Here is a 27428-nt window from a genome sequence, read left to right as displayed (position 1 = left end):
TGCAATTATGCATCATAATCACTTAAATTAATATTCAGAATTCTTTGAAGAAATAAATAAATACACCATTCGTCCTTTATAATTTGTCACCATTTGATCCGATACGAGTTGTACGAAATGTAATAGAAACTGGATTGAAAAAGTTAGTGGAATATGGGTTCTAATTTTATATATTAGTTTTGTACTCTTTCCGTCCCGGCTAAGATGACACATGTTTTAGTTGGCACGGAATTTTAGGAGTTGTTGGTTAATGTGATTAATTGGAGAGAGAAAAAGGGTGTGAAAGTATTAAATGGAGAGAGAAAAAGAGTTGGATATTTAATTGGAAAGAAAAAAGTAGTTGATTGTATTAATTGGAGAGAGAAAATTAATAAAAATAGAAATGTGTCATCTTGGTTGGGACAAACTAAAAAGGAAAGTGTGTCATCTTAAGTGAGACGGAGGGAGTAATAAAATGTGAGTGATAATGAGTAAGTGGAATGCGGGATCTACTATAAAAAATGGTAAAAATGAAAGGTGACAAATTTTTAAGTACAAACAAAGGTAGAAAATAAGTGACAAAATTTCAAGGACGGGAGGAATACTCCAGCCGTGGGATAAAATAACATTGAAGTGTGGTATAAGTATAATATAGAATATATTACATCAACGATAAATTCTTTATTACAAGTTGTATATAATAATGAGCGTATATAATAATTATTTATTTCTTTGTTATTGAATAAAATTTAGTTCTAATTGATGTCAGGTTGACATATTCCTTAAAGATTTCTTAAGACAAATATTTAATTGTATGTTAACTCTAGTAAAAAAATTCAAATTCAGTAAAAAAATTAATTACATCAAACCAACAACATATTAAATAATTAATGAATGGCATTGATTCATCATAAAACACAATAATAAAAGGTTGCTCAATTTGATATTGAATTGAAAGTTCAATATTAATCTACGCACTGATAGAAATATTATCCATTCAATTAAATTAAGATAAAATTTGATTAATAGAGAGCTCCATGAATAAGTCCGAATTTTAAGCCAGTTTGATCTCTATCTTAGCCCTTACATTATTACTACTACTAAAGAAAAATGATAGAGAAATTATTTTGAGGGAAAATATTTAATGTGCAAAATTGCGCGCGTGAAAAATGATTTTTGGCTCAGGTAGTTTTCTATTGACCTCATGAATACAATAATGGAGTTGACTATTTGGCCATCGCCAGTACCTCACGCTTCAGTAGTCGTACCTCTTCAATAACACTCAACACCTCGCTTTTCTCCTCCATTTTTCCGATCCATCAAAATTCCCAAATTTTATCAACTGCTAATACTGAAATCCCTAATTTCCCGATTGCAAGAACTCCTGCGAAATCGGCTCGTGCCTATTGTTGGCTACAATGGCGGAGGAGAAGGACGCCACGTCGGTGCCGCTGAGTCAAAGCGTTGGCGAAGATGGAGAGGGGCCAGATCCCGAGGATCCGTTAAAATCTTCTTCTACTTCTCCCGATTCTTCCACTCGTAGTGTTAGTGTGTGTGTGTGTGTGTGTTAGAGCTCGTTTTACTCGATATTTATAGAAATGTGTGTTTAGTTATTGAAATGCGAGTTGAGATTCTATTTCTGACTGAGTGACTACTGCAGTAGTGTTTTTAGCTGGGTTTATTACACATTTGAGCTGATTTGAATAAGAATTTGATAATTGAGGATGCCGATATATGAAGTAGTGATAGTTGTTAAAGATTTCCAAATTGAAGCGTTGGTTTAACATATAACAGAATTTGTGTAATAATCAATTATTTTGATCATTTATTTGAAATTCCGATTGAATCAATGATAGTTGGAATTGATCTATAATAATCTTCCAATCGCAAGCGCCATGAATATACCTAATTTGTTTTAGGTGTTGTACCTCAACAATCACGATTTGGACTGGCCGCTGTGATTATCTTTTTTGGCCTTCCTGATATTAAGAACAATTGCTAATTTTAAAATCATTTGCAGACTTTTTATTGATATAATCTTGAAGTTCCAGCACCAATAACAATCAATTTTCTGACATCAGTGTTAGTAATAATAGTAGTAATACTAGTATTAAACAAAAAGAGAATAACATGTTTTAGTCTGCATATTTTCAGCAACTCATGTAGTAGAATGGGATTTTGAATATTTTTTTGTTTTCTGTCTCAGCTTGTCATAGATATTCCTTGTGGTGAAATGTAGGCTTCCCCTACCCTGTGAATGGCTTTACATTTCCAGCTCAGATGTATTCAATAGTTTGTTTTGCAAGGTTTTTCTAGTGTTAGAGTTGTACCAAAAATGTTTCAGGCTCGTTGAATTGGCCATAGAGGAGCTTAGTGTTGGATATGGGGATTGTTGATCGTGTTATGTCAGAATTATAGATGTTCTTCTGCAGGCAGATTGTTAATTTTTTCAATTGATGTTTTAAGGGCTTATATTTTTTGTTTTCCAGGCTTGCTGTTTTGTTCTTCAAAGCTGGGTTTCAAAAAAATTTATGACTGGATGGTACTTTTTTGCCTTTTGTCTTGCTCCAGAAATGCATAATTTATCTGTATTTGTCTGGTCATGCTTAACGTTGTGATGAACTGTATTTGCAGCATAGTTCTATTCCCAGCTGCTGTTACATTTTTTGTGACTTGGTGGTTCGTTCAATTTGTTGATGGTTTCTTCAGTCCTCTATATGAACAGCTGGGCATTGAGATATTTGGTAAGTGTACTCTTTCGGCTTGGAGGATATGACGATTTAGATGTTTTGTATTGCATTATCAAGCCAACTGAAGAGGCTAACAGTTTGTAACCTTGTTGAATTAGATAAGGTGTCCCTAACTTCGGAAATGAAAGTAGGTATAGGCATCTGTTGCTGTGTTTCCAAATGCTCTACTCAGTTTCTTGTTTCACCTATGTAACTCAAGCAACTGGAAATTTATCAAGCAACTGTCTATCAGATATATTTCTATCTTACAGTTTCAGGATTATAGTTTTTGATCTCTCCATAAATATGGAATTTTAGATCAATTTTTACATAAGTGTGTTTTTTTTTGTTATTTACTAGTGTTTTTATTGATATTTCATCCATTTGGAACTTGAGTTTTACACAACCTTTTTCTTGGTGTTCTTGGACAGGCTTCTCAATTAATTGTCTTCTGTGCAGGACTTGGATTTGTGACATCATTACTTTTTGTATTCCTTGTTGGTGTATTTGTTTCATCATGGCTGGGCGCTTCAGTGATATGGCTTGGAGAATGGTTTATAAAGCGAATGCCATTTGTTAGACACATTTACTCAGCTTCCAAGCAGATTAGCTCCGCAATTTCTCCTGGTAAAGTATATAAATACTTGCCTGCTGTCTGAATATAGGCGACCCAGATGCAAATCTTGCTATTCCACGACATACTGTGCAATGCTAACAGAACCTTCATGGGCTTTGTACTTACCGATGGCTGTCTCATACTGTTTATGTTTCATGTTTACTGCTGTTTGAGTTTTATACTTCATGTTCATTGCAGACCAAAATACTACTGCATTTAAGGAAGTGGCAATTATACGCCATCCACGTGTGGGTGAATATGCATTTGGCTTTATCACTTCCTCAGTCGTCCTACAGGTAGTAATGTGTTCTTATTGAGGATATATGTAAACAGATCAAGCTGATGATTTTTCAATAAGTAACCAGGTTTCAGGTTTCTGGTGTAATAAATCTGAACTTCAATATCGTCATATGTGTTCTCTTAATGAGAAGTAACAGGTGTTTAGCAGTTTAGATAAAATAAAGCGAGAGTTATTTTAAAAATGCTTTACAGGATAAATGGAAACCATGTTTACATGTTTATTTTGTCATCTTCAACAGAGAGATGACGGAGATGAAGAACTATGCAGTGTTTTTGTCCCTACCAACCACTTGTACATTGGTGATATATTCTTGGTTAGTTCCGACGAGATTATTAGGCCCAATCTGTCTATTCGTGAAGGGATAGGTATGATACCATACTTGGGTTTAAATTCTGATTACTGCTTTCAGTGTTGCATGAGCAAATTGGTAAATTTTCATTTGTCACATGTAAATCATACTATTCCAAAATTGTCATCGATCATTAAAATAAAGAACACAGTCAGAGGGCCATTCTGTCAAGATACGTTGTTTACGCATGGAAACTTTTCTTTACTTTCATCTCTTAAGTGCTTTCTGCACATGCTGCTTACAGAATATCTTTTGCCATTTCAAATTTGGTGTTAAATAATTTCCTTGTTTCTTTCGTAACATTTGGAGTAAAAACTGCAGAAATAATCGTTTCTGGAGGAATGACAATGCCACAAAGGATCATGCCAATCTCTTCAATTGAAAGAGTTGCTCGACCAGGAGAACGGATTCTGCTCACCAGACTTGTGTAGGCAACGGCCTACTGATTTTGCGGTTATAAGAACATGGAGATGGGTAGTTGAATGAACAAGCATTCGTACAAAGAAGAGGATAAATACTACTACATATTGTGGTCTACTGTGTTTCGATACTAGAAGTGTGTGTGCGCGACAAATGTAGAGTTCATGCCACGCTTTTGAATCGTAAACCTTTGAAGATGATGAAACTGAATGTTGTTGTGAATCTTTTCGACTGAACAATGGCATGTGAATGATACACTAAAGTCTGTACATTTGCAATTTTTGTATTCCTGTTCTTAAATATAACATGATAGAAAGATATTGATAATATGCCTTTGCACTTAATGATATATCTTTGATACATTTAACCAAAATTCTCTCTCTGATTAAGATGGATCAAATCTTGCTAGATTTCTTGATAATGGATTTTGCCTGGTACTAATGATAATATAGAAAATGTCTTTTTCACTTGGAATTTTGGTTTTCTCAAATTACCCACGCTCATACCAAAAATGCTCAATTGAAATAGAACAATAATATTAACTATAAATGATTATATTATCATAAAAAACAATAAATTTTAGAAGCCAAATTGATGGGACTTTATATTTGCATTTTATACACTCTCTGCCCTTTGGTAGGATGAAATTTCAAACTGGGCTGCGATTCTACCACAAATAAGGCCCATAATATTATTTAATGGAGTTCTTTAATTTCAAGTTTCGTCCCACATCGAAACTTTATGAAACTTTTCACACTATATATTCGCGAGCAAGCTAATCTAAAAATGTCCCTTTGGGGACATCCGATAAAATTGGAACGATACAGAGAAGATTAGCATGGCCCCTGCGCAAGGATGACACGCATAAATCGAGAAATGGTCCAAATTTTTTTTTCCAAAAGTATTTTATTTCTTTTATATCCTTTATTTTCTCTTTTCTCTTCGTATTTAATTAGATCATTGTCTTCGTTTTGAATATCGTTATATGATGATATTTTGCTTTTATATTCCTTTATTTTATCATTTCTCTCCGAATAAATTCTCTCCTTATTTTATTAGAACATTGTTGTTTTGAATATTATTAAGGGCAAATTGCCTAAAGAGTCATAAACTTTGGGAAAAGTTTGGTTTTTCCCACAAACTATAAAAGTTGCGCCTAAAGTCACGAACTTTATCGGATCGTGCAAATTTCCCAAACTACCCGACCCGGTGGCATATTTCCGTTAAAAACTTATCCCACATGGCATGCCGAAGGCATGACTTGGTAAAATTTCTGACTGAGCACAAAACGGCGTCGTTTTATGCCTTTTTTATTGAATCTTCTTTACACGTAGCCGATTTCATCCCTAAACCGTTTGTCGACGATTTCATTCTTGTCGATTACGTTTTCCGTCTTTCGAAATCAGCCAAAAAGAGGTTTTTTTTTTTTTTTTTTTTTTTTAAATTAACTTCATATATTTATATCATATATATGAAGGAGGAAATTACAAATCAACTCCTATAACAAGGAGGAAAGACAAATTACGCCACCCAGGGTTCGAACTCGAGACCTCTAGGATGGACGCGGTATCCAGCACCCTTTACCGCTAGGCCAAGGGGCTTGGACCCTTTACCTGAGTTTAGGGTTAAGCCAGAAATTTTGCCAAGTCATGCCTTCGGCGTGCCACGTGGGATAAGTTTTTAACGGAAATATGCAGCCGGGTAGGGTAGTTTGGGAAATTTACACGATCCGGTAAAGTTCGTGACTTTAGGCGCAACTTTTATAATTTGTGGGAAAAACCAAATTTTCCCCAAAGTTTGTGACTTTTAGGCAATTTGCCCTATTATTAAAAGATGATATTTTGTGTACAATTGAGAAAAATTGAAATTTCGTGATTTAATATTCCAATTTCAAAATTCCTGAAACTTGATCAGAATTTGATAAAACTTTAAATTGCGAAAAGGTCCAAATTTTTGTCCTAAATGAAAACAAATAAGTTTTTTTTTCTCTTATATTCATTTTTTTTCTCTATTCTCTTCGTATTTAATTGGAACATTGTCATTTTGAATATCGTTATACGATGACATTTTGCTTTTATTCCTTAACTCTCTCATTTCTCTCCTTTTTTTATTGGAACATTGCCGTTTCGAATATCGTTAAAAGACGACATTTTGTGTACAATTGAGAAAAATTGAAATTACGAAATTTAATATTCCAGTTTCAAAGTTTCTAGAACTTGACCAGAACTTGTAATTAAAGTAGTTATTATCCCTTTTGAAATCTAATGCACCATAAAATTAATTCAAAAGACCAGAATCTGAAAAACAAAAGAAAAACAAATGAGACAACCAAAAAAACTTGTGATTTGGAAAAATATGTTACATTCTAGAAAGGGCAATTTTTTTACTATTAAGAAAAGTGTTGCAGTTATTCATTTTACACCAAAAGAGTAGAGTTGTGCAAAACTAGACCTATAACTCTATAAGAAGTGTTAAGAGCATCCACAATAGGTAACGACGGGGCGATTACGGGCGGTCTATAGTGGCCGGGATGTCCGCCCCAGGGCGGACATAAAAAAGGGGGCGGTTGTGAGGCGGTAGAGGGGTCGGCGACAAGGGGGCGAGGCCGGGGCGATGGTGGTGGCGGCGGGGCGATGACGGGGCGATTGCGGGCGATCTATAGTGGGGCGACGGGGCGATGGTCGTCCGCCCCATTTGATTTTTTTTTTTTCGAAAAATCACCCTATAAATACTACTCCTCCATCATCCATTTTTATTTCATTTTCACACACTTTCCCTTCATTCACTATCTACACTTTCACTCTAAAAAAATGCACAGCGGAGACGACGAATCCCCCGACTTGCACGAATCGGGATATGGAGGCGATCCTTCCCAGCCGTCGGGATATGGCGGCTATCCTTCTCAGCCGTCGGGATATGGTGGCTCTCCGTCCCAGCCATGGAGTTGGAATCAATCTCCCCCGCCATGGGCATCGAGTCCAACTCCTCCACCATCTCAGCCGTGGAGGTCTTCACCATCTTTGGCGAGGAATCTGAGCCGCTCGGCGTTTGGAGATTACAGACCCAACTTCGACGCCCTTCACCATCCGCGTCCAATCTAGCAGCTCTCCTTTCACTGAGGCAGATCAAGACGCACTGGATACGATGTTCAATCTACTTAGTTCCGGCGTACCGGATACGCCCGTTGCGACGAGAGTCGGGGGGTCCGAAAGCGGTGGCGGTGGCAGCAGCGGTGGCGGTGGTGGTGGCGGTGGCGGATCGGGCAATGTCAGCGGAGCCGGCAGATCGGGCAGCGGCGTCGGCTCCGGTGGTGGCGGTTCGGCCAGCGGCTCAGTTCAAGCCGGAAAAAAAGGCCATCCACTACACCAAAGCGGAGTCCGTTGTTGTGGCGAGGGCGTGGGATTCCGCCACGTCAGACCCCATAGTGGGCACCGATCAGACCGAGTTTAGCTTTTGGAAGCGAGTTGTGCAGGCGTACAACGACTTCAAACCTCGCTGCGCTAACCCGCGTGACGGGGAACAGCTCTGCAAGAAGTGGTCTAGGATTCTGCCGGCCACCCGGCGTTTCGCGGGCATATACCAGAACAACCTGCTCCATGCGGAGAGTGGCCGAAGCGAGGCTGACGTGAAAGAACTTTCGATGGAGCAATACCACACGCTCGGCCATCCGAAGTTCACAATGTGGGAGGAGTTTCAAGTTCTCCAAGACTGCCCGAGATTCAACGCCATCTGTGCCCAAGAGCAGGCTCCGGCGCCGAAGCGGACAAGACACAACATTGTCGGGGACTACAGCAGCGGCAGCGGCTCGCAATCGTTCGACCTGAACGAAGAGCAAGCCGCAGAGCCCTCTGCTACACACTCTAGGCGCGTCCGCCCTCCGGGACAACGTGCCTCTATTCGACGCGCTAGAGAAGCTGGCGGTTCCTCCCGCCGATCGTCGGCAGCGTCTGGATCACGCGCCCCGCAGCCCGCTCCTATACCGCCTTCAAGGGCCCCTTTTGCCAACGAGGTCTTGAGGGATAACGTATATGTGCAGCTGGCGCACGAATTGAATGATGCCTGCAGCAAATACGAGGCCGCAACCGACCCGTACATCAAGAATATATACTCCGACCTCATACGTCGAAGCCAAGCGCAACTCTTACGTCGGATCCAGCGCCGCCTGCGCTTGGCTGATGAGGGTCCTAGGGCAGCGGCGGCCGGCGGCAGCGAGGGAGATGGAGAAGGCGACGGAGAAGAGGAGGAGGAATCGGACGACGCCACCGATTAGACGGTGGCAGCGTTTTTATTTGTATTTTTTTTACGTTCGTTGTATAATTTTACCTTTGCCAATACAACGAATATTCGGTTTCAATTACCTCATTTTATAATTATTTCAATTCAGCTGATTTAAAAACGAAACGAAAAAAATAAAATGAAAATTGGTTATAAAATTTCGGGGCTATTGGAAGTGTCCGCCTATAGTGGGATAGTGGAGGAAAAAATTGGGGTTATAGACAAAAAATTGAGGCTATGGAAAAAAAAAGGGACGGCGTTATTGGGGAAGGCCCTATAGTGGATGCTCTAATGTGCAGATATACACACACAGATGCAACATTTAGTCATATACAGTACAAAACTTCACAGATATTTTTAACCACATAAAAAATAAGAATAATAATTATCCATAAATAATCCTATTTTGTCAGTTACATCTACAACCCTTTAAGGGCCATTACTCAAATGAACAAAACACAAAAGAATGAATGAATCCATAGAAACAAGTATCTATCAATCAATCATTAGCTACTTCTTAACATCTATACAATCTAAAACTCACTGAGCAAGAGAGCAAGCTCCTTATTCTACCTCAGGTACATCGGAAACCGGTCGGGATGGGGCAAAAAACGTACCAGCAAATGCGTCTGGCTGCACAAGGAAACATCGATTCTCAGCAACGAAGACCTGTCCTTGCGTCTTGCAAAGAGTCGAGGGCTGGGCACCACGGCCCTCAGTCGTCACAGTTGAGCCCGCAGATCTCAAGGACAGGGCCATCCCTCGAGACAAATGGGTTTATCCGGACCCACACGAGGGTTAGAATTGACGAGAGCAGGATTGACCATATGATGATCACGGTCGGGACGCCCTCTTGCTTCCCCATCAACCCTTTGAGGAAGGGATAGAGGTGCATGATGACCCATATGGCGAAGAAGAGACGGCCAAAAAGAGGGCCCCACGAGTCATACCCGTTGTTGACGGCGTCTGCGACTCCCACCACGACACCGACGATGTTGATGATCAGGAGCGTCGTGGGCGGGATCAGCAACGACGTCCACTTGAAGAGGTAGAGCTCCGCGAATCCTCCGTCTTCGTCGCCTCCTTTCGAGGTGACGGTGAAGTTCGTGCTCACGCCGGCCAAGACCTTGAGGAGCCCTTGAAAGAGGGCGAAGAGATGGGAGGAAACGCCTCCGATCACCCAGAACTGCTCGTTTCTCCACCAATCGTCGAGGCCAACACCTCCCCATTGCATTTCGAGGATACCGGTCACAGCAATGGTGATGAAAAGGGCAATGAATATGATGCCGGCATAGTTACTGATCTGTAAAATTCGAACAACACATTAGTAAACATCCGCAAAACGAATACAAAGAAAGACGGCAAAAAACAACATACCTCAGGGACGAATACAAAGAAAGACGGCAAAAAACAACATACCTCAGGGACGATGAATTTCCCGGTAAGAAGGCAGATAGCTGGCAATGTGCAGTAAACGAGCAAAGGAATAGAAGTCCACGGATACACAACAGAATTTATATACGAAAATCGTTCCAACCACTTCAATCCTCCGCCATATCCATACCAAATCGGGCAGTGTTTGCTTAGGAAAATCTCAACTGAACCAAGAGCCCATCGAAGAACCTGGTGAAGACGATCCGAAAGGTTGATGGGAGCAGATCCCTTGAATGCAGGCCTCTTTGGCATGCAGTAAACGGAACGCCAGCCATGGCAATGCATCTTGAACCCCGTCAAGATATCTTCAGTGACTGACCCGTATATCCAGCCCACCTAGTTGGAAGAAGTTTGAAAATTTAGAAAAACGAAGGCTACATACGTAATGGACACAACACTACATACCTCTTTTCCCCATTCCGTTTTATCTTCATAACCGCAACTGATAACATGGATAGCTTCCTTCAAGAGAGACGTCGAACTAATGGAATTTGGCATCCCGCCGTTTTCAAGAAGCGTTGAAGCCACAAAAACAGGTGATTGACCAAATTTCTTCTCAAGTTTCTCTTGGGAGATGAAAGGTCGATCAACGGTATTTATTTCTACACGGAATCAACAATATCTACGTTAGCAGAAAGTACTATTTCCTAACTGATTAAAGTTACAACGAAAAAATTCTACCTTCAATTCCTTCTTCGATGGTTTCAAGAGCATGTACTTGTTTCGATGCCTCTTTGTGCTTTGACTTCTTACCTCTCCTCGCTTTCCCCGATTTCCCCTTCTTGCTCTTCCTCGAACCACAGCACATACAACACCACTTGGGCCAGCAGTTACATGTCTTGCTTGGTGCCTTCTTTTTAGTAGGAGCATCGAATCCGTATAATGCTTGCCTTCTGAAGACACACCCAGTTCCAACATATATAGGTCCTTGAAGACCATCCAATCCTTTCATATTGATCTGCACAGAGTCGAGTTATATCCTGCACAATGGTAAGTGTAGTAATACAGCAATAAGCGAGGATATACATACATCAAAAAACACGACATTGCGATTGGAATATCTGTCATGGTGATCGATCCCATCAAATCTTTGTGGAAACTGCACGTAGCATACTTTCTTTCCGGAGGTGGGATCCATCAGGAAACACATAGCTTCTCTCAACGCCTTGCTATTGTTGATGTAGTGATCACAGTCCACATTTAGAAGATAAGGAGCATTCGACAGAACTGCTGAAACCCGTATCTGTATAATATAATTCATAGAGTAATAAGTTTAGTAACAAATTAAACCTTTTTTCTTCCTTTTCAAGTTCTGCATTTATATAAATGCGGGCAATAGGCATTCACCAGTGAATTCATAGCGCCAGCTTTCTTGTGATGCTCAAAGCCGGGTCTCTTCTCACGTGAAACATATACCAGACGAGGAAGCACATTCCCTTCATTATCATGAAGGCCTTCATGACCAAGGAATACCTGTTGAGAAAGCAAGCAATAATCAAAACCGATGTAAGAAATTAAAGAATAGTAGTAGTATGAAAGAGTTAGCTACAAGGAACGACTCTGTTGCACCTACACGCAACATAGACATATATATACATCACTATTTTGCTTATCACAACATGTGATAACCCATAGCACAACGGCAATCACATGATTCGTGCACTGGACCAAGGGAATAACATCACAACCCCGACGAGATCTCACTCAATTGGTGTACTACAGTACTAGAATTTGGATCACGTGCCCTCAGCTTCGAGCCAACTACCACTTACTTCGTACTATAATATAATAAAATCACATACTGCATAAGAAAATCCACGGAGATTAGTTGTTGTGACTCGAGAGTATCACCAACCTGAATCATACCAGGATGGTCCCGGACATTATTGCCCGGCCAGGGTGTCCCATCCTGCATAGTCCAACCTTCATCAGGAACCTTCTCAGCCATGGCCACCAAACGGTTAATCCGAACTTTGAACTCCTCATATTCTCTCTGCACAAGACAAAGATATGTAACAGTGAACCCATGCACAGAGAGAACGGATGCGTTTTTTCTCCTTTTTTTGTGCATCTCAACAACTCATGTAATATAGATAATACCAACCTTCATTGCACGCCTTTCTCTAACAAACGAAGGATGGACTTTATTCTTCAAATAGTCTATCTTCTGAGAGAAATACCATTCAGGGGCACGCGGTTCAATATTGAATTTCTTGCTGAAGGGAACCCATTTTCGAGCAAACTCAGATGTCTCGGAAAGTGCTTCAAAAGTAAGCATGGCAGCACCATCGTCTGACACGTAGCATGATACCTTGTCAACTGGATAATCCGAAGCAAGGATGGAGAGAACCGTGTTTGCCGTAATCAAAGGAGGTTCTTTCATGGGATCTACTGTGCTGACAAAGATGTCGACGTCTGCTAATTCTGAGGGTTTTCCTTCTTTTTCATACCTATACAAAGTACAAGCAATGTTACAATTTGAAATTACTACTTTAATAATAGTAAAAAACAAGAAGCGAAAGATGAATACATTATGTGCAAGCGAGGGAAAGAGAGATGGTGCTTACCTAAGAGATAGTCGATCAAGGTAAGTTTCTCGCTCAATGGGATACCACTTGGGGAACTGATCAAGTATCCATGATGTAGCGAACCATATCTCACAGATTACTGATGTCATCCACAAGCCATATGCGCCAGGAACGGGATGGAGAATCCTATAGTGAAAAAACAAGGCAAGAACCGCAAGACGCAGGATAATTACCATCCGGTATGGATTTATCCTGCTTGAAGCAATGGGCAATTTCCTCGAAAGTGGCTGCCTCCCTTCATCCATCCTACATGGAGTTCATTATAATACGATACAAATGTAATCACCATTTATCTCACACTTCAATGCGTGAAAATACAAGTAGTGCTTAGTTATACTTATAATCTCATAAATAATCAAAGAAAGATGCATGTTAAAGATTATGACAGTAAGCAAAAGAGAGACAAGCCACTTCCATGAAATCACGGCTATGACTCGGTACTCACATAGGCAAATCTGCACCAAAATCACCCCCATCAAAGTCATCACCATTGGTCCCTTGATGTTTCACCACTTGAAGTTTTTCATTTTGCCTTCTCCTCCATTCCTCCACACGATCCTTCCACGCAACACTTCCATAGCCATATACCGCAAGATCTTTTTCGGGGACCATAGGCCGGGGATGCACTGCTAAATCAGAAATAACAAATGAATAATCCAGCACAAACTAAATAGGCTTCAAACAGCAGAAATTAAGTAAAAAGAATTGACTTACGAGGTGGTGTTGTACCAGGAGGAGTTGCATGAATTCCATTCACGTTACTGGCAAACAGGGGTACTATTATAGCACTCTGATTGTGTGCAATCTCAGCACACTAAACATAGTAAGAAGACATTAAGGACAAACTAATGCAATAGACAGATACTCACAAGACATAAGAGAGAGAGATGGTCTAGTCTTGATTACTCATTACCTCTTCACCATTTGTCAAAAGTGGGATATCGATACCCTGAGATGAATCATGTCCTGGCATAGTGGCTGATCCAGATAAACCACCATAGACGGATCCTACCGTACCACCATTTTGGGTAAAACCCACAGGCTCACTCTTTACATAATCAAATTCGTTTTCCAAATCATCAATACCATCTTCATCCTCATCACCCTCGACTCTAGCAAAACCTATGGCACAATTGCATTAGAAAATTAGACATTAACACAATTAGCAAGGTTTCAGCTGCTAAACAACAAACATTTGCAGTAAAATGAACCTAGATATACTCACCTTTGATGCGCTTATATCTGGTCTTGCATTGAGGACAGGCCTGTGTGCCCTCTTTCCTCTCATACTCATAGCAAGTTCTACAAACGGGGAAAGCGCATTCATTGCATGCAACAAAAGGTTCCTCATTTATTATCTCCAGTTCATCCGCACAAATTTGGCACGTTTGCCCACTTAGTTCGTGAACAGCCTTAATCTATAAAATCAATGTAATTCAATTAGTCTCTCATCCTTAAGTATGACCATAGAGCAACATAAATTGCTTCCCTTGACCTCTATACAGCACAAGAACCCATCATGGAAACATTCCTCAATTAGCACTTGCAAAGTATATAGCTCCTAAGGCCAATTACTGCACAGTGGAACTCCCACTCAAAACATTTTTTCAGCTAAAGTTCCTAAATTTTCTTACGGTTACTAGTTATTCTATCATTTATGACCAATTTATTTCCTTTTTTTCTGCATTCTCCTCTAAGATTAGTCAGCATTCGATAAACTATCAGGGTCTCATTCTTCGATCTTGCAGTATAACAAAGTACTCATATAATGAAAGAAATTCAGATTACTAACACTCTAAAATAAAAACAAATAGCATCATAGTGGCAGACTGAAAGAAACACAACATAATCTGAAACTCATATTCTTATTGTTTCTATAGGAGAAGTGGAACACAGCAAAATAATTGCAAATAAGTAAGGAAAAAATGTTAACTCCAACAACCCTCACATATACATCTATCTCAATGCAAGCATCTAAACATTTGAAATTAAAATATAATCTCTAGTCCCAATCCCTAATTTCACAAACAAAATCAACACAAACACACACTTCAATCTAAACAAGAATCTCAAGAAGCACAAAGAAGGGAATGGGTATAAACGGATATGAAACAACAACAACAAACAAACAAAATGAGGGTTTATCCAAATACTCACTCTCCCAATTTCATCAGCATTAATCAGCACAAACTCATTTCTATTGTGAGAACCAGCAACAAGCCTTCCTCCTGTGTTCATCGCCATTCCCACAAACAAAAATCAGCCAAAAATCCCGAGTTTTTTAAAGCCACTTCAGATATTTAATCCCCTGTGGCGGGGAAAGCAGCTGGGATTTCTCCAAACCGTCAGCAATTTTCCTTTTTTTTCCCCAAAATCAAAATCTGTGCAAAAATCACACTTAAAACCCCTAACGATTTAGCTCCAAATGCCTCAATGCAGCTGCAGATTCTTGCTTTTCTGTGCCCAAACTCTCAATCAGATGCACCTAATCCAATCCTTGGCGAGCAATGTCTGTGGAAAAAGGAGGGATTTTGGGCTCAAAATCGAGTCTTGCCAAATAATAACCACAATCGGAAAAGCACACAATAAAAAAACCCAATTGGAGAAAGAAGAAAAGAGAGCGAATCAATTGAAAAAGATGGAAAACTAACATACAATATTCTGGAAAGTCATGAAAACCAAAAGGTTAGTGATGATATAAAAGAATTGATTAATTAAACATCTTTACAAGCTAATGCTGAACTGCAATTTAGCTGGATAGGACCGATTGAGTCTTGAATTGATAGAGAGATAGTGAGAGCGTGTGTCACTCTGTTGTGTGCGGATGAGTCAGTAGTGTGTGTGTAAAAGGGATTGATTTTGGTGGAAAAAATAGGTGTGTGTAAAGTGTGTTTGTGTGGGAGAGAGAGTACAGATTTGGGTGGACCTGTATAAAAACTCACATTCTCTCTAAATTAATGTCGGAAAAAATACTCCTAGTGTGTGTGAGAGAAACAGGTGCTCTGTTTGTGTAGAAAGAGAGAGAAAATTGGAATCCAGCTATGGAGGAGTCTGATTTTTGGATTTTCCTTAGTTTGTTTTTCATTTTAGTACGTATGATTTGAGTTTATTTTTACGATAAAAGAGTTCACTGACACGTTCGATTCACATTTCATTTAAAACTAAGGAGTAAATATGAGACATATATTCTACTTACTTTTTTTTTAATTATTTTTCTTTACATTTTTTAAAATTTATGCCGTTAAGAAATATAACTCCTAATAACAAATGGAGAAAGCATTTTATTATTTTCGTAGTATTACTGTTACTCCATTTATACATGATTAATTAAATCTTTTTAACTTGACTATGAGTTTTAAGAAATGTAACACCTAATAGGAACGTAGATCCTATTTTTATTCTATAGTACTTAATAAGTTAGTGGAACTAAAAATAATATTAAAAATTAAGAATAACAATTAATTATAAACAGGAAAAAAAATAAAATTAATATCAAGTGGGGAAAAAGTAATACTCCACTTTCTATAGGATTTCAGTCAAATCAAGCGACATTAATTTATAGGGAGTAATTCAGAAGTAGTTATTGTTTCTGAGTTTAGGTTAATTCCAGAATATTTATATGCATATATTTTTGAAGGGAAAGAGAGGAACAAATTTCATTTGGTCAATGCCATATATGAGCAAGTGAGATTTACTGTATTATTATTTATAGAAGGAAACTAAAAAGTAAAAAACGCGTAAAAAGGGAACCGCGTAGCAAGATAAAGGCCTATATATTGTTTCTGAAGTTACATGTATTTTAGTCAAACTTTAATGCTTCTTGTAAATTTAAAATATAATTACAAAATTTATAAAATTGAGACTTATGGTGCCGAATGTTTTCACGAATTCAATTTACTATAAGTTTCAATATCATAATTTTTGCGATCAAATAAAGACATGTGAAAATACCAAATTCCTACTAGAATTGCAATTTGGGAGATCAAAATAATCCTATTTGAAATACTATATAAATATATTTAATTTAGCATTTACTCATATTAATATCATGAATAAGTATAGTTTTATTAGTCATGAAAGATAGCCATCTATATTAGCAGTTGCATAATGTCATTTCCATCTCTTTGTTTTGGTAAAAAAAGCGGGCAAAGCCCGAATACAAGAATAAAATCAACGAATATAAGAAACACCTAGTCTGTCATGTAGTATCCAGCGATAGAGCCCCGACGGAGGGACTCGAGCTCATGAACACCTCTATGTAGGGGTGGCAAATCGTGCGGATTGGGTCGTTATTGGGTCAACCTGATAACGACCCAACCCAATAAGGCCTAATCCGAACCCGACCTGTTAAGGAAACTGCAAATCCGAACACGAACCCGACACGAACCCGTTAACGACACGATATAAAATGGGTTTACATGACACGATAACGATCTGAACCCAATATCACATGATTCAACCTAATTTTAAACTGAATTTACATGATAAAAATCAATTTTCCATGATTTAAACCCGATTTATAACATTAAATAACTAAACTAAAGCGTTATTTTTTAAAAAAATTAATATAAATAATAAAAATAATAATATTATTTCTTAATGGGTTATTTGTATCCAACCCACATCCAACCCGAACCCAGACTGAAATTTTCGGGTTCTTAACGGGTCAACCCAATAAGGACACGAACCTATTAAGGTTTGGCTCAAACCCATTATTTTCGTGAGGATTCGTGTTGGATTATCGTATCGGAAACCTGAATTTGCCGCCGCCAATGAGTGTCTGGTGATGGGTATGTGCTTGTATAGTTCGAAAACTGGGAGGGCAATTTGGGCATAAAGCTCCAAAACACGAAGTCGAAGAAGCGGCTAAAAATTTATACCACAATTTTTCTCCGATAGTGAAATGCCAGAATCGCCGTTTCTATTGTCTATTTCACCGAGATCTGGGAAATTTGTGTCGGGTTCTCCGATAAAATCGAGCTCAAATGGTGGAGAAGATGGGATAATGAGCCATTTTATGGGCTTTTATAAGCTACCAATCATGCCCTAGGAGTAAATACACATCTTTATTAATACACATAATTTTATTATGTACGTATATAATCTTAAAGGTAGATATTAAATTAAAAATATGTAGTTAATAATTTAACTTTTTTATCAATATAATTCATATTCCCCGTTGTCACAAAGCAAAAGATAATCATCAAAGATTAATCATAGGCACTTGTCATTTAATAAAAACTAGTTTCACCATGCACGGTCCATTTTATTTTATTCACTTTAATTTTAAATTGTTTAATAAACAAAATTAAATAAATTTTAAACAAAATTAAATAAATTTTGAAATAAAGTAATATGAACAAGTATGTTAATTAGAACTTTGTTAGATCTCTATTATAAATAAAGTTATCATATATAAATAAATATATATTTTAAATAATTATAATTAAGTTATGTTAACAACATACACTCTAAACATATTTAGTTCAATAGTAAATCACAATACCAAGATATAAAAAAATATACTTGTTGAGCTCCTAAATTTTATTGTAGGAGCTCCTAAGTTTTATTTTACACATATTGAAATATTCAATGAGATATTATTATAATATTCCTGCATTACAAAACAAATTAAATGGATCATGAGAGTTCCAAAAATATCATAAAATGTGTAAAAATGATAGTAATGAAACAAATGAACACAATCAAACACTGAACATAAAAATTGGTTATTTACTTTAAAATTATTTTATTTCGTAAGCTCCTTATTAGTGATAAATGTTAAAATAGTCAAAATAAATCACAAATTAATTTTGTAAAAAATTAATAAGAATATAACAATATTTTGTATCAAAGCATATTATTAAAGCTAAAAATATATAACCTTAGCTCACTACACTTAAATAAAGAAATATAAACTAATAATAAACTAAATGTTTTATGCTAAATTTTTGTTTTTCTTATATCAACGCTTGTTTTTCTTCCTCGCGCAACAGGTTAGATAACTCTTTAGTATACCATTTCTTGGAGGTGTGATTTTTGTTCCTGAAATAGAAGAGAGTAAAGATTACAGAACATCCAATGATATTTTACACTCTAACCCAACGTTAAAACTTACATATATAAAAATCTTTCGATTTCTTGTAAGATATAACATAGTAATAGTTGAAGAAACTCATAGACAATATTAAATATATTCTACTAAAATTAATGCGTTCCTCAAAATTAGTAGATTTAAAGATATAAGATCAAAATTCTCAGCAACATTAAATACATTATTAAAAAACAAAAAAGAGTGCATAAAGTGATGGGAAATTAAAGGCGACATTGTGAATTTAGAAAAAAAACAATTCTCCAATCACTAAAAATTGAAAAAAAAATGGGTGAATTGGGGTTGCAAGTCAAACATATTAATACACAAATGAAAAAAAAATCCTCATACAGAAAACTGATTTCATGTTAAAGCAATATTAACGAAGAGTAAGAAAAATACCTAAAATCGTTCAAATTTATGCAAAACATTCAACTGATGAATATGTTAAACAAATGAAAAAAATATCATCATATAGAAAACTGATTTCATGTTAAACATTATTGACAAAGAGTAACAAAAATACCTAAAATCAATTCAAATTTATGCAAAACGTTCAACAAATGATATTATGAAAAAAGATAGGAATATGATTTCATGTTAAACAAATGAAAAAAATCATCATATAGAAAACTGATTTCATGTTAAAACAATATTGACAAAGAGTAAGAAAAATACCTGAAATCAATTAAAATTTATGCAAAAGGGTCAACAAAGGATACTATGAAAAAAGATAGGAATATGAGGATTAAAATCTAGCTAACAACATATTTATAGTAAAAAAATAGATGTCTCTCCATAACTTTTCACTTCCTCCATTTATTATGAAAAATGCTTTTTACCTTCCAAATTCAAAACTTATAAACGTCCTCTTCAAATGTGACAAATAAGTTAGAAAACTGAAAATTAAATTCAAAAGTTGATTAGTGGTCAAAGCTAATGACACCTAATATTAATTGTGGAATTTGAATGTAGAATCACAAAAGACGTTTTTTTTTCTTATGATGATACATTGATTATGCACTCTTATAAATATTCAAATTGTTGCCCACAATTTATAAATATTTCAAAAAAGACCCAAAACTTGCCTTTTATATAGATGTATAAATTTATAGAGGGTTTAGGGTATATAATACGCTACAACCTCTCAACCAAATTAGGCTAACGAACTCATTTGGATTTCACTAATAATTAGTTACGTTACAAAGTCTTGATAGGAATTAAATTAGATTAAATAAATTTTCATGAATGGAATTATTGTGTAATTGCTTATACATTGATACATACTATAATTTGTACAATAATTATAATAAATTCACTTAATTTAAATTAGTGCCTAAAACACACAACTTCCCATTAGTAACGGCAAAGTTAGTCAAACTACGACTATAAGGTCATAACTTTGCATTTAATTGACAAGAATAGAATCATATATTATTGGGCGTCTAGTTTGTGTTAGACTCAAGATTAATATGGTAATCGCTGTTTGTGCTATATAATTAATTTTGTAGAAAAGAAAGGAAATCAGTTTTATTTTTATTAATTATTTTATAAATATTTAAATTGGTCCATAATTTATAAATATTTCAAAATAAGGACAAAACTTACAAATATTTCAAACTCGCCTTTTATATATGTATAGATTTTGACGTCACCACTAAAGAAAATGAGTAATGAAATGATTATTCAACCAAACGTGTCGTAACATTATTGACTATAGGAACATGCATTGCCACACTAGACATTATAAATCGAAAGTTAAAGTATGAATGGAATCCACCAATGTCAAAACTACAAACTTTTAACTCAAGCAATATAACAATTATAGTAGTATAAGTTTATCTGAACCACTGATCTGTGTAATTGTCCACTTATTGGATTTTAGTGTCACTTTTAAGTATCAATCTTAAAAAGTCATGTTCAGAGGACTATATGAACATAGTTTAATTGATAATGTTTTTGCTCAATTTAATTAATAAAATATTTCTTTTTAATTAATAAATTGGGTTATTGAAAGTTTGAATAATCATCATCGGAATAGACAGAGAATTGGTAATGATTATATTTTATGAAAAAAAAGAAAAAATCTTTAAAAATTAGAGATCTCTAACTTTGAATTAAACACTAAAATTCTCAAGAAGCATGATTTATTTTTATTTAGTCTTTGTTAATAATCACGTTTTGGTAAGAGTGAACTGCAAATTTGATATATTGTTAATGTATGATGCATATTTGTGGTACATCATGAAAAATAATTGCATTATAAGTCTCTCTCGACTAAAATTTTAATTCAATTGAGATATTTTTTTTCACTTTTTGGGACTATTTCTTTCCATTTTATCCTTTTCCATTTCAAGGGCAAATTTGACAATTTTATTTATTTTCAGCTCTATTCTCTTGATTCTCTCTCTTAATTAGTAACCTTATTTTATGGTAAAAAAATCAACTTATGTTAATTTGATAGTTAAACTGATACTTAAAATAATAATTTTATTTCTTCATTTTATTAATCATTTGACAGTATATAAACTTAATCGTTTAATTAATTTTTTTTAATTTTTGTAATTTTACATATATATATTTTAGTTATACGTAGTATTGCATATGAACTTTAGCTTTATTTTGTCAAATTTGAACTATATATATTTCGATCGTCGAACATTATAGTAGTAGTATAAAATTTGTATAAAGAAATGTTTTTGAGATTATAAAAAGCTTATACCTAAAGTCTAAGATTATTTTATTTTAAAACACATAATAAAAGAGAGAAATGAGAGGATAAGAGAATAATGAAAGAAGAGAGAAAACTGTCAAATGACTCCAATTAGCCATTGAGATTGAAATGGGTAAAAAGAGAATGAAATAGTACCAACAAGTGAAAAATACCTCAAATGAGTAAAGCATTAGTCCAAAAACTTGGCCGGAAGATGCTCGAGCAGGAAGAAGAGGAACTAGCGGGAGAATATGAGACGACAATGATGGATCAAGAGCAGCCGAGCGCGGCAGTAAAGAGCCTGCGGCCTTGTCGAAAAACTTGGCCGCTGGAAAGGTTTCAAGACTATGCAACACGTTAAGTAGTCAGTTTATTCCTTGCACAGAAAGTAGTTACTATTTGTTTTCCTTTTTGAGTATTTAATTATTAAACAATTGAGTCGAGCATATCTATAATCTGATTTCTAGGTTTTATTTGTTGATTATTTCCTTAATTGCAAAAGAGCGTCAAATCAGCCATACGGTCCTTAGTCTATAAATGAGAGACTTGTTATTATTTTTCCCCAAGAAATAACAAAAACCCTATTTATTTTTACATGTTTTTTTTCTATCACAAACCCTAGTTCACGGTTTGATTGATGGGAATCTTCCCGCGATTGCCAATTCCAACCACTGAGCGATTTATCGCCACTTGATATCTAGTTGAGGGAGTTCTCTCTTTCACATATACGGTCGTACAAATAAAAATGTAGTCCACATCAATATTGTTTAATTTTTTTTTCTATTTACCTCATAAGTTAAAGATTAAGAGCGTCAAATTTACATATGATATTAAAATAAACGCCTTATTTATTCTTCTTTTGTATAATTTCAAAGATATGAGTAGAGTAATGAGCTAAGACTTTTATATAATATAGTTTGTAAATTTTGATGACCAGAATCATAATTGACGATGTAGTACAATACAAAATACAAAAGAAAAAAATTGCTACTTTGGTACTCATATATAGGGGTGGGAAATTATACCGGACTTACCGTACCGAAAAAATACCGAAAATACTGAAATACCGTTCCACAGTGTTTCGGTACGGTAACAGTATCAATTTTTCTATACCGCGGTATACCGAATCTTCGGTATATATCAAAAATTCGGTATACCGCGGTATACCGATATACCAATAGATTATTATTATATATATATATTAATATTAAATATGTTATAATATATATATATATATATATATAGGGGAGCATTATTCTCCTTTTCATCCCTAAGATCATTTTTCCTTCTTAATATTAGGCGTTAGATCTTATGCATCAACGGACTAGATTGATGCTACAAATCTAATTCCGCGTTGCATTATAGGGGAAGCCATTATGCATTACAGGGGTAATATAGTCACTCCGTGGAAAGTGAACCGCCAGATTTTGGAAATTGCAAAATTCATGGGATTTGAAACAATCCGTCTATTCATCCATTCTCATTCATTACTCACACCTCCAAAACCACTCTCTCCACTCTCTCCACTACGGAAAACCCTAGCTCTCGCCGCCATTCGCCGTGTTTGAAGGTTTAGCAGCAACTTTCCAAGAGATCGGCGACAACTATCCACCGGTGCTAAAATCTACCCCAAACCACCTACCCGTTTCGACTAGGTATTTTTGAAAATTGATTTCGGCACCTATTTTTCGTGATTATGTTACCCGAAAATTAAAAATTGAATCTTTGAGTATTCCGCGGCTCATATAATGCAGAAATAACTTGTTGTGTGTTTATGGTTTTCTCTGAATCTGTCGTGTAGACATTGGGTCGGGTTAAATAGGCATGAATTCCGGTTTCTAATGTTTTTAGTTTTCTGCCAGATCCAAAATGCCTAAGAGAGGTCGACAGCGCATTATCCATTTTAAAAATGGAATAACTGGACCATGTTCTCCAGTGTTGTTGATGAAAAGTGGTGTGTTAAAAATCTGTAGGTGTTTATGGTTTTTGAATATGCAGTGCATTATGTACATGTGTAATGTAATTATTTGCAGTATAGCAAGCATTTTAGGGGTATTTTATGTAGTGCTTGTGCAGTTTAGTCAAGAGTACATGCGTATATTGTTTGGTTTGATTAGTGCATTATGAGTATTTATATGTTTAAAGAGTCATTATATGCATTATATTATGCATTATTGGGGGTATTATGTCTCTGGCTTAATCAACTAAATTTCATCATAAATATGTGCATTATTTACCCGAGTCTGTGCATTATGTATCAAGTAGTTATTTGTCTAGGGTTGTCTCTGATTAGCACTGGTAGTCATTGTGTTAGGTTAAAAAGGCATGGATTCAGGTATCTTATCTTTTTGGTTTATGCCAGATCTAAAAATGCCGAAAAGAGGTCGTCCGCGCTCTCAAGCAGCACATGATGCAGGTATATTTCCGTCGTTACTTGTGCATTTCAATATAGTATTTGTTGAGTGTGAGGAATGGTATTTGCATGTCTGTTTGTTGCTCATTATGCATTGTAAGATTTCTGTGTGCATTTTTTAGGCAAGACTGTGCATTATGGACCATGATGTATGCATTATGTTGCTTTTAAAATTGGGTAATGTTTGTATTGGTTTGTTGCCTCAGATTGTTACAGAGAATTCAGTTTCATGATTAGATAGAAAATGTTTAAATGTGAATTAACAATGATTATTATTTGCTTTAGCTTATGCATTATGGGTAAGGTTTTATGCATTAATAGTTCTTACTGCATCATGTTGTTCTTGCTGTACGTATTTATCCCCACTGATCTCATCTCATGTTGTCTGTTTAATATGCAGTGCATTATATCAAAGTATAATAGCATACTTTGCAGTATATGTTGCATTTTAGAGGTGTATGTAGTGTATTGTGTGTTTTAGAGACTAAAATCATGAAAATTTTTTATGTGCATTATTTTACTTAGACTTTGCATTGGTTGTTGAACATTATGCATTATTTGATGAACATTATGCATTATTTCCCAATGAGTTTTACAGTATTTTCAATGTCATTACAGTGGGCATGAGAATTTCGTCTAGTGAATTTCATTGGTATATTAGGCAAACCAGATGTAGTGTTTGTATCTGTGTGCATCCCCAGATAATAACATAAATACCAGTTTGTTTTGCCAGATTTAAAATGCCTAAACGAGGTCGTCCGCGCTCCCAACCTTCACAAGCTGTAGGTATATTTGTGTCGCTAATTGTGCAATTCAAAATCATATGTGTTGAGTGTGTGGAAGGGTAACTGCATGTCTGTTTAGTGCGCATTAGGCCATATTAAAACCGCATTGCAGATGCATTGGGTTGCATTATTGGAAAAAAATTTGATTAATGTACCCGGATTTGTTGTTGTTGTGCGACAAAAGTGGTTCCTGAATGAATTTTATATGCATTATTTTGATTTGTATGTGCATTATTTTATTTATGAAGTGCATTATGAACATGTTTTTTTGTCATAATCTGCAGTATATCATGCATTTTAGGGATATTGTGTGTATTGTTTACGCAACTCAGTCAAGAGTACATGTATATATTATTTGGTTTGAGTAGTGCATTATGTATATATTTAAATTGTCATTATGTCCAGTAAATTATGCAATATGTAGGGTATTGTGTGTTTAGTGACTAATCACAGGAAATATTATATATGTGCATTATTTAGTTTAAACTGTGCATTATATACAATGATTTATGCATTATGTTGAGTATATTATGCATTAATAAAGGTACTGGCTGTGTTGGTTAAGCAACTCAGTCAAGATTAAATATGTTTATTATTTGGTATGGGTAGTGCGGTATGGATATGTAATTATGCATTTGTTGGAGTATATTGTACATTTCGAGTGGTATTCTTTATATGGGTTAATAACTTTTGTATGTAATACATGTGAATTTTTGGGTTTAGACATTGCATTATGTACCATGATATTTACATTAAGTGAAGTAAATTAAATATTATCAAAGGTAATTTGTATCTGTACTTACATTGTGAAGCAAGTAGTGTATGTATCAAATGTGCATTACTTGCCTTGTCCGATGCATTATGAATCATTTTTAATTCATAATTTCGCATGATTTATGCATTATTTGATATGATATATGCATTAATCCTTAAAAAGCTAATAGCTTTATGTATTCTGATTAATTGATAATTTTCTGATGTATTATTTTGTTTGTTCCATATCAGAGAAGCAGCTTAGATTAGACATAGACGATGCCGTCGACGAAGTTATTCCCGTTGCGCTGGCGAAAAAGTTTAGGGATAGGTTGGCCGTGGGAGGCCCTAGTACGTCTGGAGATGATGGTGCGCAGACACATACTAAAGGACGAAAGGGTGATCGACTGTAATGTCGACGGACCCCGTCGGAATAGTTTATGGATAGTTTATGGTACTTTTGCACTTCGGAGATTAGCCGTGACTTTGCAATATTTATGTTCTGTGATACATTGTTTGTCAAAATTGGATGTAGCTAAGGGATATGGAAATGTGCATTATTTGAATTAAACCTTTCATTATTCTTCGAGCAATTATCATTATTCAGCAATATACATTGTGCATTACGTTTTTTTAGCTCTGCATTATGTATAATTAAATTGTCATTATTTGCAATATATTATGCATTATAGGAAGTATGGGGTATATGGGTGAATTGGTTTAATATTAATTACCATGCGTGTGTTTTTGTATTGTTTATTAGGTACTTTTGGTAATTGGGATATTAAAGTAGTTAACTACCATTGTGGGCATCAGTCAAACAAACGTGTACATTATTTATGTTCAGGGATGCATGGTATATTAAAAGTGAATATAAATTCATCAATAGACAGATAAGTGCATTATTTGACTAAAACGTTGCATTATTTACCGAGAAATTATCATCATTTAAAATGTTGTAAGTAATACGACCTATCAATGGGCTACATTATTTAATCAAATAAGTGCATTATTTGATTACAACATTGCATTATAAACGTAAGACAACCATTATTATTTATAATATGTACATTATGTAAATCAATCAAAATTAGTCCATAGCCGCGATTATAACAAAACACTAGTTTTATAACTCAAACTAGTGGTCTTTGTTAACGTTGTTATTAATGTGTACATACTACACCCTAGCCCCTAGGCTTGTTAAACACTTAGGGAAAACAAGAAACGTGCGCCAAACATCGAAACACGTCACAACTTAAATTAAACGGGCCAGGATAAATGTTCATTACATATCACAAATAATGCATTACAGAAACTAAACTACGCATTATACTGCACAATATGTAAATTATGTACATCTGTTTTAAAAAATACCTACGCGCTATGCATGTGCAACCTCAGACGAATTACTGCAACTCGTGTATTTGGACAACGTTTTTTAGACTTAGAACATACTACACCCTAGCCCCCAGGCTTGTTAAACCCTTAGGGAAAACAAGAAACGTGCGCCAAACATCGAAACATGGCACAACTTAAATTAAACGGGCCAGGATAAATGATCATTACATATCACAAATAATGCATTAAAGAAACTAAACTACGCATTATACTACACAATATATAAATTATGTACATCTGTTTTAAAAAATACCTACGCGCTATGCATGTGCAACCTCAGACGAATTACTGCAGCTCGTGTATTTGGACAATGTTTTTTAGACTTAGAACATACTACACCCTAGCCCACAAGCTTGTTAAACCCTTAGGGAAAATAAGAAACGTGCGCCAAACATCGAAACACGACACAACTTAAATTAAACGGGTAAGGATAAATGTTCATTACATATCACAAATAATGCATTACAGAAACTAAACTACGCATTATACTACACAATATGTACATTATGTATATCTGCTTAAAAACCAAATCCGGCGACGAACTTTAGGCGACGAACACAGTGTTGGAACATAAACGATATGTA

General features: G+C 35.7%; 2 protein-coding genes and 1 non-coding gene across 5 annotated transcripts; 2 read left to right on the top strand and 1 right to left on the bottom strand.

The window, feature by feature from the left end:
• The first annotated feature begins 1217 nt into the window (after positions 1-1217).
• LOC121769393 (protein LIKE COV 2-like) lies at positions 1218-4721 on the top strand. Of its 2 annotated transcripts, none has more exons than XM_042166191.1 (7): positions 1218-1523; positions 2469-2521; positions 2614-2723; positions 3168-3335; positions 3523-3620; positions 3864-3990; positions 4296-4721. In XM_042166191.1, the coding sequence occupies exons 1-7, from the start codon at positions 1398-1400 to the stop codon at positions 4403-4405; spliced, it is 792 nt and encodes a 263-aa protein (XP_042022125.1). In that variant the 5' UTR covers positions 1218-1397; the 3' UTR covers positions 4406-4721. The 2 variants fall into 2 exon arrangements, with proteins under 2 accessions (XP_042022125.1, XP_042022124.1); XM_042166190.1 differs by having other exon boundaries at positions 1218-1529.
• A 461-nt stretch (positions 4722-5182) lies between these two features.
• On the top strand, positions 5183-5285 carry LOC121769614. The gene has a single exon (XR_006043635.1). It is a non-coding gene; the product is annotated as a U6 spliceosomal RNA (small nuclear RNA).
• Positions 5286-9023: 3738 nt separating this feature from the next.
• On the bottom strand, positions 9024-15611 carry LOC121768111 (cellulose synthase A catalytic subunit 5 [UDP-forming]-like). 2 transcript variants are annotated; one of them, XM_042164484.1, is made up of 15 exons: positions 15420-15611; positions 14849-15202; positions 13917-14109; positions 13605-13813; positions 13406-13505; positions 13137-13320; positions 12671-12937; positions 12208-12553; positions 11959-12096; positions 11451-11576; positions 11134-11346; positions 10785-11061; positions 10509-10705; positions 10089-10439; positions 9024-9972 (listed from the first exon to the last, which is right to left on the bottom strand). In XM_042164484.1, the coding sequence occupies exons 2-15, from the start codon at positions 14933-14935 to the stop codon at positions 9385-9387; spliced, it is 3276 nt and encodes a 1091-aa protein (XP_042020418.1). In that variant the 5' UTR covers positions 14936-15202; positions 15420-15611; the 3' UTR covers positions 9024-9384. The 2 variants fall into 2 exon arrangements, with proteins under 2 accessions (XP_042020418.1, XP_042020419.1); XM_042164485.1 differs by having other exon boundaries at positions 13137-13317.
• Positions 15612-27428: the final 11817 nt, after the last annotated feature.

Source organism: Salvia splendens, chromosome 15 (assembly GCF_004379255.2).
Source record: "Salvia splendens isolate huo1 chromosome 15, SspV2, whole genome shotgun sequence".
Classification (NCBI taxonomy): Eukaryota; Viridiplantae; Streptophyta; class Magnoliopsida; order Lamiales; family Lamiaceae; genus Salvia; species Salvia splendens.
This window is presented reverse-complemented; position numbering and strand designations above follow the sequence as displayed.